Source organism: Cyphomyrmex costatus, unplaced genomic scaffold (assembly GCF_001594065.2).
Source record: "Cyphomyrmex costatus isolate MS0001 unplaced genomic scaffold, Ccosl1.0 scaffold172, whole genome shotgun sequence".
Taxonomy (NCBI): domain Eukaryota; kingdom Metazoa; phylum Arthropoda; class Insecta; order Hymenoptera; family Formicidae; genus Cyphomyrmex; species Cyphomyrmex costatus.
Window position 1 is genome coordinate 1,066,843 of NW_017275737.1, and position 21,708 is coordinate 1,088,550.

A 21,708-nucleotide genomic window follows, 5' to 3' on the forward strand; every position below is an offset into this window, starting at 1 on the left:
AGTTCTCGGCGAGTTCTGTCGAAAAGTATTAGGGCTCAAAGCGATTGGACCAACGGTCTCCGAGATATACTCACTTAAAAAATTGTTGATCTTCTGACAAATGTCGCTGTATCTTGCAAACCGTTGGTCTAATCGCTTTTTCACCTTACAGTTTTCGATAGAACTCGTCGAGAACAATAAGAAACGCTACTCAGAACTACTCGGTACTCTCAAAAAAATTTTCCGACAAAAAAAATTGAAGTCAAAATTTTTTGGGAGTACCACCAATTATGTTATCCTTTTTTATGTTTTAGAGTACTTGTGCATATATTAACACTAATTGTAATAGTTTTATAAAACTTTTGCAACTGGTATTAGTCCAAGTAGCCTAAAATATATAAAGAACAACGATCGCTACTTTATAATATCTTAATTTTTTTTATATGAACATTCGATGAAATCCGGTAGTTTCCGAAATTTCCACAAGCATAGCACTGTATGTATGTAAGTATACATATCAATCTATAAAAAAGTATATTATGTATGTACAACAATAAGCAAAACAATGCACAGCTGACGATGCAAACTAAATCTAACGTTTATCACCAAAAGTGGGTCACAACTTTATCAGTCGCGGTGAGGAAGCAGAATTTCATAAGTTCGGAACGTTTTCAAGACTTTACGATCGCCTTGAGACTTATTTGCACGACAACTGAGTGGAAAATGCTAATGAATTCAACGAATTAAATTAGCAGTTATTACATGCCAGGGATACCGATCGCTTGATTAATACACGTTTCCTTCGATATTAAATGTAATGCGACAAGTGGCATTACGACAATTGCTAGATATTAAATACACAGAGTTGATCGTATGGTGTATTTCAATAAAACACTAACCGTAAATAATCTTTCAGAATCGCAGGTACAGAGAAATTGCATTTATACAACACACTAGTATAAATAATGTTTATTGTTTAAAAATGCAATTAGTATAATCGATTCAATTTTAGATATACCAATTCCGTTTTAAATATTTAAACACAAGGTTGAATGCCATTTTTTTTAAAAATTAATAAGAATTTTAAATTATTATCATACGAGTATATGTTTGCAGAACGCTACGTAGAACATATAAATTTTAGTATTAGACTTGTCGTATAATTATAATTGATTTAATATGCAATATTATTAAGGATGTATCCGTATTATTATTTTTACAATATTAATATTTATACTTTAAATAAACTATATATATAAATTAAAATAGAAAGTTATTTGATAAATCATCAATGATTTAACAGTTTTTTTAATAATAAACACTATATGTTTCACTACTGTAATCATGACTATTTTATTAATCGCTAATATTAAAAAATTCGGTGATATTCTTTGCAATATATTAGAATAAATTAAGAGAATTTAACGAATTTATTGGCTCATTGCCCTTATCTCTTTATATTAGTTGTTAAATACATATTGAGCCTTATCACAATCTACATATTAAAAAATTCTTTAGAAAACTAAAATATCCTATCAATATACTTAATTTTGATTACAATGAAACTTCTCCAGTAGGTCATACATCACAGTTATAATATGACAAAATATGTAAAAATATTCCTTTTGGCAAATTAAATTACAAATTTTTCAAAACTGTAACAAATAGAGCAATTTGAAAAATGCATTCATATTCGTATTCAACATCCAAAAACTATAAAAAGTAACTAGTCTGATTCGCAAAGTCATTTTTATCGAACAGTACTATATAGAACGCTCAAACCAGTTGCTCGAATATCAAAACTTTTTTGCAACACTGCTCGTTATGCTCGAGTTTCCTATATAATTATTTTGATGACTCAACAGATATTATTTTCAGGTCTGTATTTACCTAAGCATTTAGATGTTTTAGCGAATCTAAATGAAGACAATCAGCATTCCAATAATCACAAATTTGCATCTTACCTTATAACTTTCCGTCTGTTGTTGGGATGCAATTTGAACGCCATCTCCGGATCAATTTCCATCAGTCTTTGGTGTAGCTCCTCGTTGCTGCCATCGTATGATCTCGCGTCGAATTTAAACTTCTTCGGCGCCGTCTCATCATTATCGTCGTCGCCGTCATTCAGTCGATCAACTTGTACATTGTATCGATCGTCCGATCTGTTTTCGATCGACGTGCTCGAATTGGTCGCGCTTGAATCAACTTGCATCGACGGTTTTTTCGGATCAGTTATAAGAATCTCCCATAGTAGTGATTCTATGTAATAGTTCGTACCACCGACGACGATCGGTAGTTTCCTCCTAGCCAGCAGGTTGTCTATCTATATCGATAGAAAAGGAAACAGTTAGAGTAGAGTGTAGATAAAAGTAGGACCGAGCGATCTGCGCGGGAGACCGTGGCTAATGATCGTATCAAGGTCTTCACGAAGATCAGGGGCGTTCCAATTGGCTTCGTTCAAGATCTTTATTTTACAAAGTCGATTTCGCGAGCCGAGCTGTAAACCCGTCGCGTGTAGTTTCACCGAAAGATTATAAAAAAAAATCAGTGTAATTATAAATCTTAACACACAACAATAAGCCGTTTCGTATCGACCAAAAAGAGAAACGGAAAAAAAGATATCACTTCCGACATCTGTGATTCATTAAGTATTCCTTGTACGTTTTTTCGTTAATATGTTCTGAAGAATGACTTGCCTATCTAATGATTTTATCTACTCACGATAGCATTACGGATTCTTTCAACATTCTCTTAATTTTCAGAGAGATATTATAATATAATTAACTTATTATGTGAATCAACCCTTGCTTGATTAGATCCAAGACGCAATACAAAAATTAATTATCAAGTATCATATTATTCATGCATGTAGCTTGTAATCATTATTATCGCAAATTATGAAGTTTTCTGCTAGTTTGTAAGGAGATATAATTGAACTCTCTTTATTGAAGATCCTCATTGCCATGTAATTATAGCTGTCGCATTAAACGTCGGGGATCTCCGTTAATGTGGAAAAAGAGAACGAGATGTGACGATTACGATCGGTAGGGCCATGTTCCTGAAGTCGATTACGGAGAAGTTGGTCAGCGGGTCCACGATGTCCAGCATGTGATGCGGCGCCGCCTTTCTTTCCACTGGGGTCACCTTCGCTGTAACGATGTCCAGGCCTTTGTACACCTGCGGGCCAAAAGAGAATCGCCGTAATTAAAAGAGAAATAACGAGGGACTGGCGAGACACAGCCATGAAAGAAATAAGTAACGGTTGATAAATAATGAATGAATAGAAATAATGTAATATTGAATGATTCCGTTAATTGCACTGCTTTTGTGGTTTGCAACCAAGGATAAATCGAATAACGTAAACAGGACCGCAGCGGTCAACAAAATTGTGCTCGACCCAAAATTATAAAAATTAAAAAAAGGTACATTTATCGAGTCCACCATCCACGAAAAATTGTTGTCATCAATGTAATGAGAATTGACAGATTCGTATAATTTCTTATCAATCCAATTTATGATCTCATCGAATTTTACCTGAATATCTTATGATAAAAATAATGTAGCCCGAGAATTCTTAGGAAGTTGTCAAAAATTTTATCAAAGTCATTATTTTTCTGTAAACGCTATATAATCACGTATTTGTAATTATTCAAACTTTTCCACATATATAACAAACCTGTATAATTGGACGTAGTTTTTTTAAAAACTATAAGCAACAGAGGTAGAGAGAAATTTTTTCACATAAGACACATGTTACATCGTTTTGCTAAAATAACATATTAAGATGTACAGTATTATACAGATAATAAAATTACGAGCGATTATCTTAATAATTCAAATTTTAATTAAAAAATTGCTGTTAACATTTCTTCATTCGTTTTTCTAATTTGCATTTACAAGCAAATTTATGAGTAGGTAGTACTGTTCAATAAACAGCAGGTACGTGTAAGTTCGAGGTCATCGGGAATGAATCAGAATGATGATTCTATATACAAGAAACCATGTAGTTGCTTCCTAATAATACTGTGAGAGAAGTACAAAACGTAAAAAACTAGATTTTTAACAAGATTTGCTTGAAATAAAGACAATTATAAACACGACGATTTAGTGACGCATAAAAATTGAAGATCTAAATACAGTAAAGCCTTGCGTATTTCGATAACGATAACGGTTTTTTATGATGTTTGAGACAACTCTTGTATTGCGCAATAAATTATCCTCGCAGTACACGTAGTACGTTTTTTAAAATTTAAAAACGCAATTTAGCGTAATTTTGTATAGTTAAGCATAAGAACTGTACAGAAACAGCAACTGTTTTAAATTTTTGTCATAAGATTTTTTTTATAATAATTTTAGATACCTTTGAGTTAAAATATCTACAACTGCATCGAACATTTTATAACGTATTTATTATATCAAACAGATGATGTTTCCTTCTTAAACGTGCTAAATAAAATTTATATCGCGTCACGCAGTTAAAATACACTTGAACCGTGTAACCAACAAAGATTGAGACAAGTGTCTAACCTTCGTTCCACTTCGCTCGCTAGCATGAATGAGCTCCGATCAGAAACCTCGTATATTGTTTCTATAACGATGAAACGTCGAAGAGAAGTATAGCGAAATATCAACAGTGTTCTCAACGATGGTGACCAACTACCAATCGAACAGCTGCGATTCGAAACCCATTAATCCATTCCTATTAATGAAGATTGACTTTAATCTCGGTTTAATTTACTCTTCTCATTCTTAGAATTGAAAAAAGATAAAACGTAAGTTAAAATCAAAATTAAAGTTAATCTCTATTAAGATAGAAACGGACATAAGTCTCCTCGAGAGTATATCAAATGTAAAATTAGAAGATTTTAAAGATACTAGTACCATCGAGTATTATTAATTAACCATGAGTCAACAAGCGATTTAATCATGCATAATTAAGAAAATAGTACACAGAAGCTAATAATAAATTCGTTTTACTCTGCACAAATAAGAGCAAAAATAAAAATAAAGAAAGAAACGGAGAAAATAGAAAAAGAATTAAAGAGAAATGAAAGAAATAAAAGTAAAATTACAGAATAGAAGAAAAAATAGAAATATATCTCCAACGTCCTAATAGTTATGATTATAAGTTATGACTATAAGTTATCATTATTAATAAAATTGCAGAAAAATTTTTGTCATATAACATTTCTAATATAATAAAAATAAAGGTAAATTAATATTCCAAAGATGGCCGCATCGGCATCGCCATTTGTCAATATAATTGATAATCATAGTTAATAAGTTTTTTTATCAACGTTTATTCTCTCGTTTCTGCGAAAATGTCCTCCTGCTTGGCACTGATATATATCCACCTTCTGTAATTCGAGAAGAACCCGGTACGTATAAAATACGTGCCTGGAGGCTCAATAATGCCTTCAATCACTTTTCTACTTCGTTAATCGCACGGTTACCAAACGAAGTTCCACCGGTACTTCGTGATTCGCTTACACAATGTAGACGATATAGAAGTAAAGCGAAGGAACAGCTGTAGAATTCGTGTAACGTTCAAAGTAGAAACGAAGTCAGACACGTGTTAACAAGTTCCATCTCGCAATTAAGCCTGGCAACCAAGATTCCATTGGGTCCTTTAACTATTTAACGCGCTAAATGGTGTTTTATCCATTCATTGAAATTATTGACTGGATAAATTATTACATCGGCTCTTAACGTTTGGAAATCTGTACAATTATCGGCCAATTCAATCAGTTTTGCGATTTGACAAAGATAGTTTTATACGCATATCGACATTATCTTGTGAATGACGCAAGCTATTTAAAATTTAAAGCCGCAAGTGGCAATCTTATTAAGGCATTTAAATCACTCAGACGCCAATGACTATCATTATCAAGCGCATAAGAAAATTCACAACTTTTATGACCAAATTAACGCGTTGCTTGCGGTGTAGAATATCAATTAATTTGATAAAATATTAATTAAATTTCTTAAAGACACGAAATCAGAAAATATTGGATCAACATCGATCGATCTATCGAGAATAGCAACCTGGTAATCCGTTAGGCGCGATGCATTCGATGGAACAGGTTTCCAAGGTTCTAGTATACGTCCAATATCTTGAATGACCACGTTCACAACCTTCATTAGTCTTCATTCATCAGGCACTTGTCGGACGAATTATTTTATGTCGAGTAGTGTCCATAAGAAGAAGTCCAGTGCAATGCATCGGCAAACAAACGATCAAAGAATCATTCAAGCCGAACATCTTCGATTAATGAACTATTCACGATTAATGGACAATAAATCCATTTTATCAATTAATTTATCGATAGAAATTAAGGAGTTAAAACAAACTGCATGCCAGTTATGCTTTAATTTTTACTTAAAATTAAAACAAATTAAAAAGAAAAGATAATCGTGATGTGAATAAGTAAATATACGAAGAAATAAAATCATGATATGCGGACATAAATAAAAATAGTTCTAATTAACTACAATAGATTTTTGAAGATTATTCTTTCTTTTCCCCTATTTCAAATAAAAATTTCTATCAATCTAATCATCTTTCTTCGAATTCTATTAATTCAGAATAATAATTTTTGACTTTTCAAATAAAGATTTCGAAATAGTTCGTCCACTTGAAAAATGTCGTTTACTGACTGGTATTCATTGCGTAATCAAGAACATGTCGCAAGCAAAAATGTTAATCGCTTACTCCACATTTTGACGCACTATAATTCGCATACCGTTCCAAAAATGATCTCAAACAAATCTGTTCACGCAATCTGTTGCAGACGGATTAGCATCCGTCGTTTTTGCCAAACTTTCAGTTTAACATGTTCGTTTCTCTGCATAAGTTATGTTGAAAGATTAGTGAAAGAAAATGACAAATCATAAACACAAGGACAAGATTAGCAAAGATTAGCAAAGTTCAATGGCGGAACAAACCAAACAATAATCGCTGTTTCCTATTATCAAAATTAGCGATCATTGAGCAAAATCTTTTCCATTCGTTCATTTAAGTTCTGAAACAATACATTACTAAACCATATTTAAAGATATAAAGAATTTTGAGATTAATGACATCTGCGGGGAGCACGCTATCAGTGTTCTTGCATTATCCTTGTTTTATGTCCAATGAACGATAAAGGTACAATGACACAATAACACTAATAATGCTACCTAAACGTAGCAATGATTAAATTAGATTTTCTCATAAAGAATTTTTTCTAGATCATTGTTTTTTCGTAATTTTGAAAATATGTACAGACAAAAGTTGACATGATGCAAAATTACACGAAATGCAAAAAGACAAGGTCTATTCTTTTCAGTTGAGCTTGTCATTTTTCATTTTTTTTTCTTTCCACATTGGAGAAAAAAGAGAAAAGAGAGATAAATAATATAAAAAGTTTAGTTAAAGAGAACCGATTTCCGATAAAAAAATCGATACTTCAAATACTGGAGTTTGTGAAGATTGATCAAATAATTATAGTTTTAATTTCATATAAGTCTGACGTATTACATAATTAAGAATACTGTCGAAGTGATAGCTGGAAGGATTAATCGATAGCTTAAGTAAAGTAGGCGTCGAGATCTAAAGAAGCGAGACACCATTTGTCTTTCTCGTTTTGTTCATCACCTCATAACAAGCTCGTCAGCTAGTAAGTGGCATTCCACGACGTGGCGTTGGCGGAAGTCGCAGCCGTTCTAGACGGATCTAATTCGAGACTTCAGAAATAGACGAGAGAAGGAGCGAAGAGGAATCTGAAGAGGGCGGTGTGCGAACGTTCCTAGACTCAAGGTCGCGAAGCTGAGGAGCCTGAAGAAGAGGAAGCCACATCGTATCGACCAATCGGAATAAACGGAGCGTTTCTAACGGTGCTTCGATACGAAAGGAAGTTCGTGGACTGGATATATCTTATGTCGTGATTTATCGATAACGCTGAAGGAGCTCGGCCTGCATCGCTCGCAACGGCAATTATCGAAGTTATCGCAGAGCAATTATGCGAGATTTACTGATCGACACGTAAGTTATTTGAGCCTCGAGACTGAGTTTTCCAGAAAAGTCTTAAGCATAGCAATCGCTTAAACTTCCCGAGGTAAAATCGAAGTCATGAAAGAATAAGCTGACTTTTTACGATCGCCTAAATAAAAATATGTCACAATCAATGTGTAAAATATGTAAAATGCACTTTTAAATATCATTATATTATACTGTTGCATTCATAACGTTAAATTATATACAATTTAAATGTTATTTTTCATCGTTCCAAATAACATATATAAGTCCCCACTGTTTCTTCTCAATATTAAAAAAGAAGAGGATCAATAAGGCAGTTTTGTGCTCCCTACGAATTTAAACTAAATAACTTTTTTGTATGATTATTAGGAATGTCAAAAATAATCGTTACATGAGAAAAAATTCTATATCCATAAAGTTCTAATTAATTAGATCCAGATATATCACTATGGTACCTAAGCCCTCTTTTCATGACTACTAAAATATTTTCGTTCATTATACTGCTTTGCCACCATATTAACGACTTGAATTAAAATAATACATTTTGACATTTAAAAGTTAAAAACAAAATATTATGTAACATACAAAAAATTAGTTTAAATTGATTCTTTGACAGTGTTTGTATATTTTTTGAAATTTATGTACATTATTAAGAAAAAGAACGAGAAAAGAAAATGAGATTCTGTTGTTTTATTCAAGTTGTTAATTCGCTATTATTTAGCAACTGAATTCTAAATCAGTTACTTGACTTTCGCCTCGAGAAAGATTCAAATCCTGATGTTTGCAGTTAACAGTCAGTTTGCAGTCGTAAGTATGTTCAAATTAATTGCAAATTATATCTTATAAATATATTATTTATACATCAACAACCGCGAAGGCTCATTCATTTTACTTACATTTGATTTATTCTTGGAGTCACAAAACCAGTTTTATTTTTATTGGGTCTAAAATTACTTTTTAATTTTTTAAAAAAACATTATTCTTCAAAAAATATTACAAACTTGAGTTTGGAAAGGTATTTCTTGAAGTAGCTTTCTTTCAAAAGAAGCAGATTATCTCTGCCGAATTTTAACGTGGTTTGAAAAATTCTAGACAGAGAATAAATGGAGGAGATTATCAAGTGGGTTTTTCCATGCTGAATATTTAATCAGTAGAAAGGGCAGGTAGGTCGCGTAGCGGCACATTACCCGTTGTCATGACATTAGAATTGCTTAGGCGAATCCGTCCGAAATCGCATAAGCATGTACGGCACGACGCACTAACTTCGCAGGATGTCCGACCGGACAATACTACGACATAGTGACTTCCCGAAGCAGGTACAAGGACAAACGAAAACTTCAATTTCACCTCAGGCAACTTGTATTAGGTATGTCAGTTGATATATTATATCTTCTTAATATTCATCGACGATTATACGGATCTGATTTCGTAACTTCAAGAGACGTTTTTTTGCAGCTTAATAACTTTAACCGTACCAAAGTACATACCGCCTTCAATCTCTTGTACGCGACTATGGCAATACAATTTGTAATCGTTCTATAACAAACTTACTTAAATTTTATTAGCAAAATAAAATGTTTTATTACCATTATTTCTACCTCTTCAATTAATGGTACAAAAAAAATTTTCGCGTTTTTTTTTTTTTTTTGGGTAAAAGTATTGGAAGATATCTGCCTTTAATAATAAAAGACTTCGACAATCCGATGTATCGTCTAAAGTATATAATTTTTTAGACTTTCTTCCCTCAGTTTATCGATACCCTACACACTCCCAAAAAATTTAAATATTTAAATTTCAGGACACCCTATATAATGGTAATATAGTTACACTGTTAAATTTATGTCAAATAATTATGTTAACGCATATAACATTAATGTCAAAAAACATCGATTACATAGTACAAAAAATTAATATACCTAATAAAAAATAAAAGTATTGAAAGAACATTAATTTTTTTAATAAGTTAAAATCAGATTGGCACAAAGTTATTGATTAAATCACAAACATAATGAGATGAATAATTTAAATAAAGTATAATTTGAATAAAATTCACGAAATATATAGGCCAAAAACGATTTATTCGCGCACGATTATCTGTAATTGCTCGAAAATGTCTCGCGTGAAGCACGAAAGGAAGAAGGAGAACGGGTCCTTCTTCCTTGTAGAGTGCACCCAGGGAATCTTAAGCAGCGTTCATATGCAAATGACCGCGTGCACTTAAGGTCCCCCGGGTTCGTTCGAGTCGTGTTGTAAAAAATCCTCGGAGACGCGGAATCTCTCTTTGTCGGCTCAGTTTTCATGACAGTTACTGCCCATTGGGCCGCTGACTTTGAGTCGAACTCAATAAAAATCAAAGTTGAGCGAATGCCAACAATAATGAATCGTAAGTCCGTGACTATATGAGCAACCGTGACTCTAAAAGAAACTAAGTAATATGCCAACGATTAGTAAACGCAACGCACGCCCCTGCAATTATATTCATGTCGCGCAAAAATTTATCGTGAATAGTAATCTTTGGCTGAAACTTGATTAAAAGAAATTTAAACACACAAATGGAACAAAAAAGTACAATAAATAAATTAAATTCAAACTTAATTGCTGAAGAATTGTAAAACGAGATAAGATGCACGGATAATTTGCATAATTCGAAGATCTCGTAAAAATAACTTCTTTCTTATTATTTACGAAATATTATATACATATATGTATATATACTATATAACATATATTACATATATATTAATAAATATATTTTTTTCCCAAAATACAATAAATAATACTCTAATGAAATATACCAAAAATAATCCCGTAATAAACAATTAAACGTTTTAAAATAAAGTTTTTTTGAATTAATTTGAACTCAATTCTTCAACAAAATAATAAAAAAATAATTTTTAAATATAAACAATTTAAAAGCTTTTAATCGCATATTTTTTAACATCACAAAATGATAACAAAACTTTATTTTTAATTCGTCAAAGTAAAATATTATTAAAAAATATTATTATTTTAGTAAAATTATAAACAATTAATTCAAGAAGACAGTAAGCATTAAAAATAAAAAATGTTACGATAATTTGTCAAAAAACTCTTGTTAAGAAAACATTGAACATATAAAGTTAAAAAAACTGTTATGAATACTTTAACATATTATTACAAAAATGTTCTTGTTAAACCAACCTATATAAAAGAAAATAATAAAATAAATTATAATTATGTAAAAAATAAAATATATGATATTATAATTACATTTAATTATTCAGCTATAACGATCAGATATACGATTCGCAATTGGGTTACGGAATAACCGTTGGGTTCCAAAGTATGAAAGTACGCAATTTGGCGGTCTTAAGGATAAGTATCATTCAAGTAGATTAATCTGGAGGCACGACAACGAGACCGAGCCCAAACTTGTAGGAAGCAGATGCCGGACCTTGAAGTATTCCGCGAGGACCGTATCGCTTTGGGGTACCTGTACGAAAACTGGTCCGGTGGAGCGAAATGGCGCATACAAACGATCTCGTCTCCGCTCTCTCCCGAAGAGATGGACCCTCCCCTTCTTTTTCTCTCTTCTTCCGCCTCTCTTTCACTATCACTCTCTCCGTCTCTCCTTGCCGCGCTCTCGTCTCTCGATCGGATCGTCCGTCTTCGTTCGACCGCCGTCACAAAACAGCTTCCCTCATGTGTTCTCGACTCAAGAGTTTCTCACGTCATCCTCTTATCAAGTTCAGAAACCGGTCCTCCCTCTTTCCCTCCTCGTTGTCCGCGATCACGCGCAAATCATCGACCGCGTAGGCGAAAGGTGCCGATCTACTACCTCTGGTCTTTCTCTCTGCCCTCCCTGTCTTTAAATATTTATTAGTCCACATTGTTTTAACTCTCCAAGATAGAAATAACAAGAAGATAAGTAATTTTCGGAATGTCTTCAGGAATCGCCATAATGCTCTTTATTCTTTATATAATTTTTCAGCTGAGTTGTTTTAAAAGATAGATTTCAGATTTAAAAAGATTTTAAATTTTAAATTTAATTTAATATTTTATACAAGATTAATATTTTATAGAAAATTTAAAAAATTTAATCTTTTCTAAAAAGTAGAGAGTTTTATAGCAAAATTTAAGAAAAAGTATAACATAAAATCAGATATACGAAAAGAATTTTACTGAAACAACAGTTTTGCTAAAGTACGAGTATTTAAAATTTTAATTAAATAAGATCTGAAAATATAATTTTGTTAAACTATCACAATAATTATGTAAAACGCTCAAACTGATTGTTAATATATCGAAATTTTTTCATCATCACTCAACATGCTTGTGATTCAACAAGATTATTTTCAGATCTGTATATTTAATGAAAATTTTATTCTATATATTTCAGCAAAATCATTCTTTACGTGTACTATGACTAACAATAAGAACAAAAGTCTCACCAATGTGCGACAAGTAAATACTTTCACTGAAACTATTTCGATAAATGTGTGTGGCGGTTGACAGATAATTCTGAAAGCAACTCAATGAAAGGTCGTACAATAGTAATAAATTGTCTTAGTTGGCGCGACTTAAAAGCATGCCACTTCCCTTGAGTCTTTTACTTATCTCTATCCAGAGTATGCAGGACGTATCGTAGCCACGGGTGTGCAATAAATAGCGGTAAACCGTATTTAAGGGTGGCACTTTCGTGAATGAGATGGATTAAGAAGACAGGAACACTCGAGATCGGCTCGAAGTGTCATTGCTGTACCATGATTTCACGCAAGAGCAAGCTTACGTAGACGTAGAATTATGAGACGACATGTGAATAGCTATCGCACGAGTGCGCACGTCATCCAAGAAACCGCGAAACTGGCCGCATTAATGCCCCGACGTGTTGAACTCGGGCAAATCCCCAGGCGCGACCAAGCCCGTATGCTCACTACGTCTACTTGGTATTTATGATAATTAGTAGGAATCCACGATGTTAATGGACTAACTCACTCGTGTACATGTTCTGTGCGTCCATAAGAACGCATGTGCAGTGCCTAGGCTTGTTCTTTTCTGCCTTTATTCGCACAACTACTTAACTATCAATTGTCACCTCGTAATTACTATACGCGAAATGGTTTTTATGTACTTCTATGTATCTCTTAAACGCGTTATATTTGTTGTATTATATTTGTGCAGTGTCTCGTTTATTTTACGAAATGTCTAAATTTACATCTCATATATGTAAGCAGCAGAAAAATGGTAAATGTTAATAACTAATCCTGACAAAAATTGAAGAATATTGTTTTTTTTTTCAAGATACAATTTAGTTATTTCAGAAGAAATTAATATAAAATAGGAAAGAATTAATCGGCTAATTTTTTTCTAAATATTGCTAAATTGTATCTAAAAGAGAATTAATCAAATCAATACACGCTTTTTATTTCATCCCTTGACAGAAAAATTCTTAATTATACTAAAAATATTATAATAATGTTCTTATAACATGAATCAAATAACATACTTCTTAATCGTTTTACTCACTGAATACAAAAATATCGATAAAAACTCTGTAACATATACAATTACATGAATTCAACTTTTGTTTTGATCCAACTTGTAACAATTAAAATATAATTAACTTTCTTCAAAGTTTTAAAACCGATCTACTTTGTGATTTCATGAGGAAATAGCTACATAAATAACAAAATTAATTTGTGTATTTATTATCAACAAAATCTACAGGAACAAGTCACTACATTAAAAAAAATCTTTCTGATTATACAAAAGTAATGTGCTATGATATTTTAAATGACAGACATAAAAAACAGAGTCAACAGAAAACACACATATAGATTTTACCAATGTTATCGAAACCTTGTTATCATTATCCAATCATATCATAACATACCAACGTTATCAAATCATAGTAAAATTACAACACCTGCTAATTATCGACCGTAATAACAAGCAGCAGTACCACTTCTTAATGAAGTAATAATTAAAGGACGAATATAAAAGTAACGAGCATCTAATTCCCTTGTTCCTCATCCTACCAAAACTGAATATATTCTTTACAATTCTTCTACTTCAGGATTTTATAATGATCATCAGTTACGTCGCTCGTGGCGCGTTAACTAATGAAAGAAAATTGATTGCTATGTAATACGTGAATTGATAAAAAGAAATTGATAAAAGAATACTAATCATTCAACCATTTTTCGATCTAGAAATGCGCGTGGCGATCGCGCAAAAATTGATCGGGTTAATTAAACTTTATGTTGTTGTATAACGTGATAATTTATCGATGAGACTATTCATGGGGCAAATTCTTTGACTTTTTTTTCCGATAGAACCGGTAATGCGATGGTTCTTGTTATCGGAAAAGTTACGCTCAATGGACAAGATATGAACCTGCTCTCTCGTATCGTCTTTAAGAAACAAATATACCTTTTTCAGAAACCCGTTCCTGCGTAAGGAAGTAAATTAGAATATAACTGTGATATTTTCCAATTCAATTTAATTAATGGTCAATTAATCTAAAAAAACGTCGTAATTTTATCGCTGGAGAAAGTTACATGACGGATCCTTTTTTCTATGTGTATGTACGTGCATGTAAGATTAATGTTTTAAGATACTGATATCTTCTTGATTGATTATAATAAATAAACGATTTTAAAACACGATATCATTTTAACATTACCTACATATATTATTTACATGTACATTGGTACATTCAGTACTTTATGTTATAAGATACACTACAACTCAAAAGTTTCGGTACACTTTCCGTTTATAGAAAAATTTCGTAATATAAAGAATAAAATGTGAATACATTTTGCATGCGTTAATTTTTAATTTATTACATGCTTTTTTTAAACTAAAAAAAAAAATTTATTTCTCCTTAGATTTTTTTACTTCTTCAAGTATATAATCTTTTTGGGTTTTGATTAATAAAAGCCATATACTCTTGCTATTCTGTTGATAAGTTCATGAAATATTTTAATCAAATACTTATGTTTAACTTGGCGGTTAATTTCTACGAGAATATTGATATATGCTTCTATAGTATTCTTTTACCATTATTAGTCGTCATATCAATATTATCGATGTTTCTAAATAAATTTCTAATATCTATCGATATTATCTAAATATTTATCGATGTTTAGTTTTAAGCAAAAATTTAAATTCGATTTTTTTCAAGCAATATATTGTATATAATATACATATATATATTTGTGTACTTAAGAAATTATTTATAATTATTTTTTAGTATTTCGCGACTCTATGGAACACTTCTGTAATAAAAAATAAAAGAATATATCATATCATAATTTCATATTTGATACATACAAAAATGGAATTGTTAGCAAAAATATAAGGCGTGTTAAAACTTCTGAATAGTAATGTATAGTTTACATATCGTACATAAACATCTCAATGTTAATTAAATTTTAATAGATATGACATCAAATTTTAAATTAATGCTTTTAAATTTAAATTAAGCTTGTTCTCTACTTTTTCCTAATTAATTCACTATAATTTATTCTTTATTGACTCCTTTGACTATCACCAATCAATTATCTTTGAATTCTTATGTCAAAAAAATAATTGATTTTTATTCAATTTATCTTCCGCTCGACTTTGAATGCATTTTGTTATACTTTTATAAGAAAATTGTAAATTCTGAGAGAAGAAAGAATCTCTCTAAAATCTACTGATTTGTCAAGACATTCAAAAGGCTTTTACCTTCAGCCTTGGAGAAATATAACCTTGACAAATTACGCAAGCTCCTCAAGAGACAAGATTGTTGGATACGCGTGCTACCGTTTATCATTAACCATTCCGAATCTCATTCATAAGTAATCAACGACGAGGATTCCTTAGTAGATCGTGGAAATTATCACATCGTGACAATTCAAGGTAATAAGCTAAGATCTGGTTTCTGCTTTAGTATTTCATTCTATAATGTTAATGGCATGATATTCACATCGCAAATTCTGTCATATCCTGTTACAGCATTTCTACTTGGAACATTCTTATGATACAAGCTCTGTATTTACGCAGAATATCTGTAAGAATTGTTCGATTTGAAAAACGCATGAGCTCGATAAATACAATCGCTAAATGAAGCAAAATTCATGGAAACATTTGTTTCTTACGCTAATTTACAGATATGAAAATATATTTTCAGAGAAATGTCAGGATTAATTAGACATGCTAATACCAAGTGTATCAATATACAAAAGAAACGATCAAATTGGATAAATTTGCGTCTTTGCCAGTCTTATCTTATTTCGTTATCTTCTGCGATCTTGTCGAGTCTGATTGCTTAATAAGCGTTCTAAGAGCGGAAAATTTTTTTCTAACATTAATTAAACGATAAGATCAGATTTCTCATAGCAGTTTGACTACGCTAACGTCTATGTGGCGCTATAATTTTCACAATTTACAAATGTTATAAAATAATGTAATTAAATCTTCGTGAAAAACGTAAATTGTAAAAAACATTTGCACAAGAATGTTTTATGAGAGAAAAGAACAATTTTGCTACAAATTTAGCTAGATTTACTGATCTGAGAATAATTTTGTTACACCAGCAAAATAAATGTTAGTCTAAGCTGGTTGTTAGAGTGTCAAAACTTTTAGGAGCATTGCTCTCATTATGTTTGAGCATTCTATATAATTATTTTCACAATACAACAAATTTTATTTTCAAATCTGTATAGCTAAATTTTTTAACACTTCAACAAAATTGTTCTTTCAAAAACAATTGAAGTATTGAGATGAGCGAACGTTGAGCTGCTGTTACAGTATCGTAATCGTTATTACGGACAAAATCCAATTTCCGTCAGTTCGACATACGAATTATTCACGAATTCAAACGATTTAAATCCAAAAAAGGACATTTTGAGATCGATGACCTGCAAAATCAACGCATATTTCTGTCATTAAGTCCACACGTGTACACGACGAGCAAAAAATTTCGTCAGAATCTAATCGAAATAAATTTGGCACATAAATATTGCTTCACTACTAGTCATGTTTGTTATCATTTCATTAAATAATGGCACATGCATGTTATACATATTTTCTGCGAACAATTCTGTAAACATATATCTACAATTCTACAACAAAAAAATACGGAAATAATAAAGAAATTAGTATTGACAAATTTTTTTTTAACTTATTTTTCTTAATGAAATCGATATTAATTTTTAAATAATAATAAATACAAATAATTATAAAAGACATTTATAGCTAAATTTTTATATCATTTTAAAATTTTGTTTTAACTTAAGATTTAATTTAAATTATAAAATAAGGCTTTATGAATAAAAAAAATCAATTTTAATACTAAAAAGCATAAACAGTCAACGCTGGATGTTTTCGCGAAATTATTATATAATCTTTCTGAATTAGGCAATTTAAATTTCGGAATTTTGGCATTTGCCAAAAGATATTGTAATTATTTTTGTCTAATCAAGTCTTAATTTTATTAAGATGAAAGAGTATTGAAAATTAAGGTATAAAAAGTAGAATTTAATCAAAATGTTATAACTACGATATATATATGTAGATGTTTTAAAATGTAACATTAGTTAATACTGTTATTTAATACAATGTTAAAGTGATATTTAATATAACAATAATTGTAAAAAAAATTTCTCAAGTTATAATCCATTAAACCGATTTCTTATCTTTATTCGAGATAAAGCGTCATACTTGGCGCCAAACAGTACTGATATTCCACATGAATAATCATACAATTACGACACAGTATACTCCAAGAGGAATTACATAATGCACCACGAGCGAATGCAGTAACTTAATCACGGAAGTATGACAAATTGTTCTCAGCACTCCTAATCGTAGAAGAGATGACACATCAGTTGTACACGGTTTGAACTTTGCATCATGTCATATTATACGTTGTATAAAAATATATATTGTATATAAATAATAATGCAACTATTAATAGTGTCCGTGTTGAATGATGCTTCGATGATATTTTGGTCACTACATTTCCGTTAAATACAATCAAAGTAAAAAATATGTTTAAATTTTTTAACATTAACAGTACTTGATAAAAGTAATAAATTGCAAAACATTTTAACGATTAAAACCGACATTGATTAAATTATCTTCATGCTAATAAGTAAAATCTCTTTTTCCTTTTAAATAAAAAAGACATATCGACAAATATTCGCACTTACTAATTTCGAGATTATAAATGGAAAAAACCGAGCTGTCACACTGTCATATAAATCTGGAATAATTTATATAGGTACATTATACACGGAATTTTTTGGTACAGAAGATAATTTACAATCAACTATGACATAATTTGTAAATAGTAAGATATCCTTAGATTAAGGTGCGAATCTTATAATTTCTTGCGCAAAATTTATGATTTTTCGCGCTTCTAGCGATTTATACAAACGAAATTTCAAATTGTCCCCGGTATCTCGAAATATCTAAGAGTACCGAAATTTAATGGTGACACGCAGGACACGCTTAAACGGATCTCACATAATGTATAATTAATGAGATGAAAAGAAACAGCCTTAGCAATAGAATTAGAAAACATTTTTGAAATAAAAATTTCTAATTTATTTGAAGAAGTAACCTAATTTCGACGTGCATAATCCAGAAAGAATGGTTTTGCGGAAATATTTAAAAAATAAGCTAGAATTTCTAGAAAATTATCTGTATCAATAATATTAAAATTAACATTATTTTAACTTATATAATGCATAGACTGTAATATAAAAACATCATAATTTTGAAGAATTATTAAAGAACAAAACCGTTTTCCTTTTTAAATATGAGCATATAATTGTGTGTGTGTGAAAAGATAATTTTACTTTACAATAATTATAAAAAATTTAAAAAATGTAAAAAATGGACAGAAATTTATTAAAATATTTATAAAATAATTAAACATCTTATAAATTTCACTAATTAAGATCGCTATTTTAGGATATTTGAACTAAAATTGCTAAAATACAAAAAATTTTATAAATTTATAAAGCTTGAATTTTCTCCATAATTATTTTAATTAAACAAAATTATTTTCAAATCTGCACCGTACGTATCTAATTAAACTTTGAAATATTTTTCAGCAAAATCTTCCGCGTAGTTGTAAACAAGATTCGAATGAAATCACTACTAAACAGGATTATCAATAATCAACTTTAGTGTGCAATTTCGAACAGCTGCCGCTAATAAATTAATGTATTTCTCGATACTATCAAATAAAGTTAAAATCAATATAGTTAAAAGCCCGCATGAGTAATAACAAATAATAAAAAAAAAGCTGAAATGATTACGATCCTTTTAATATTACGCGTCAAATAATATTAATGTTGATTGGCAATTACATCAATTGAGCATTCTACAAAGCTAAATACATTCATTAATCGTTCAGTAATTGTTACAAGATTTCACTCGACATCTTGATAAAGATTTGCACTTGCAATTCAGCGCCGTAATAAAACAACGGCTGCGAGCATCCCGAGGTATCCACGTCGACAAAAGAGCCTCGTAAATCTCGCGTCATCGCGTCGCCGTGGATTTAAAACCGGTTGGAACCTGCTGTATAACCAGCGATAACTCACGAGTTTTACCACGATTTTCGTTCGTCATAATGCACACCGTCGCGTGCCATCGAAGTGCATTCTCTCTCTCCCTCTCTCTCTCTTTTTCTCTCTCGCGTCGATTATTACATTTCCTTGCGCACAATTACTATCAAGAATGTTTCTCTAAAAAACAGTGACTCACGTTTTTCCGAAATTTACACCTGCATTAATTTCCAATTTGATATTCTCTTAACTTTCCAAAGCTGACGATAAGTCTTCGACTCTCTCATTTATAAATAATTTGAATTATCGTTACTAAAATAAATTTGGTATTCATTCAATTTTATAAAGTTACGTCATGTTACGTCCTTGAAATTAATTAGTATCTTTTTTAGTCTGCGACATAAATGTGTCTCAAAGATTCAGCGCCAGTTTACTGTGTTACAAATTTTAACATCAGCTTCGAAATGTTCAAAATGATAGATTCGTTTATCATATTGGAGTTTTAATGAATACTCAAAAATATTATACATATATTATTTAATTTAATATTATACATATATTATTTAATTTAATATTATACATATATAATATAATTTTGGTTTTGCATAAACAATGTTATTAGTATTGCAGTTTCATGTATAATTAATACATATAATTAAATTACGTTTATTGTGAATATTTTATTTGCAAAACATTAATTTAAATGTTTGCGCAAAAGAGATGAAAAAATTACGAGATAAAGATAAATCGCCATTTCTAATTAATAACTGTGTGAATACTTTTCGTAACAATCTTTCTCATTTGTGTATAATAATAAAAACAACATGACGGATTCTATTGCTCTCGCAGGCACTCTAGTCGAATGGATTAAAACGAAAGTTTCCATGCGTGGCACGCAACCGAGTTAGTCGGAGACGGAGAACACTATTTTGAATTCAAGGACCAAGGTACATTGCCTTCCGTGGATCAGTGCCGCGATAAAGTATCAACGAATTTCAGCGCTATATCGCACGGCTTATATGAACGCCCCGTGATTAAACGGCGCATATCCGTGAGAATGCGTTACTTTTGACGCTTATTATTCCTATCCACGTTGCGATACGAGCCTCGTCGATTCCCGGGATAATACCTCGGGCAACGTTGAAGTGCTCTTAGTATTTCAAAGAAAACAAATGCGAATGTCCTAATCGTGTTATACTAAGAGTTAATTGTGTCACTCAAGGTTACATCTTTAATAACGAAGAAAGCAAAATTGAAGAAACTGTCGCAGATTGTTACAATGACACTCATTGTTGGAATTTACGCAATCGACTCGCGCGAAACGCGAACGAAGCGCGTCGTGAGACGAATCTTCCCGCGTTAAATTTGTAATCGCGCGCAATTACCCTTTCGACCGCGCAGTTCGTTACACGAAATTATAAACTAATTATACTTTTATGCCGCTATCATGCTGCCCGAACGCTAGCATATACTCTCCCGGTATATTCCTTGATGAAAGGTCTCGCCTAAACGTTCACTTTCTCAAAGTGTGTATCAAGTGTGCTAGTCGTATCCTACATAACTCACATGCGCGGTATTAATGCGTGTAATGTGTACGTCGGTAACGATATATGTATATTCGGTAACTAAACGCGTGTAATATTCGACATTGCCAAAAGAAACGAGAGCATTCGTGCGCGAAATGAGATAATTGCGCGTTTCTGTATATAATTACAGATCGTAATTAACCTCGTATACGACTATAGTATAATATTAGTTAATGCGATTGTCATATAATCCTACATATTTCATTATAGAACAGCTACTTTATATTCAAATTACGATATGTCGGCCATATCACTATAAAACAGTATAATTCTTAAGAATGTGCCACATCTATTTTTATGAATGTGTTAATTTATACTTTAAATCAATGATGCGTAACCTGCGGCACATCTGTAAATTTTTTACGGCTCACAGTCGAAAATATAAAATCATATTTTCTATTTTATGTTAATGAAATAACCATCATGCGCGGCCTAAAAGATTTTACTTTATTAGAAGTAAAAAAAAACCTTCAAGAAAGATTTTGAATATCATTGCTTTAAATATATTATATACATATAAAAATCGTATTCATAATGGTATATTCTCTCTCTCTCTCTCTCTCTCTCTCTCTCTCTCTCT

General features: G+C 31.2%; 1 protein-coding gene across 1 annotated transcript in view; it reads right to left on the reverse strand.

The window, feature by feature from the left end:
- LOC108772002 (tRNA dimethylallyltransferase, mitochondrial) overlaps positions 1-21,708 on the reverse strand; it is a 119,501-nt gene that overhangs the window by 85,125 nt on the left and 12,668 nt on the right. Inside the window, exons 2-3 of the mRNA XM_018537436.1 lie at positions 3,019-3,156; positions 1,944-2,302 (exon numbers count right to left, since the gene is read on the reverse strand). Of these exons, the coding sequence (XP_018392938.1) occupies positions 1,944-2,302; positions 3,019-3,156 (497 nt within the window). The remainder of the gene's footprint in view (positions 1-1,943; positions 2,303-3,018; positions 3,157-21,708) is intronic.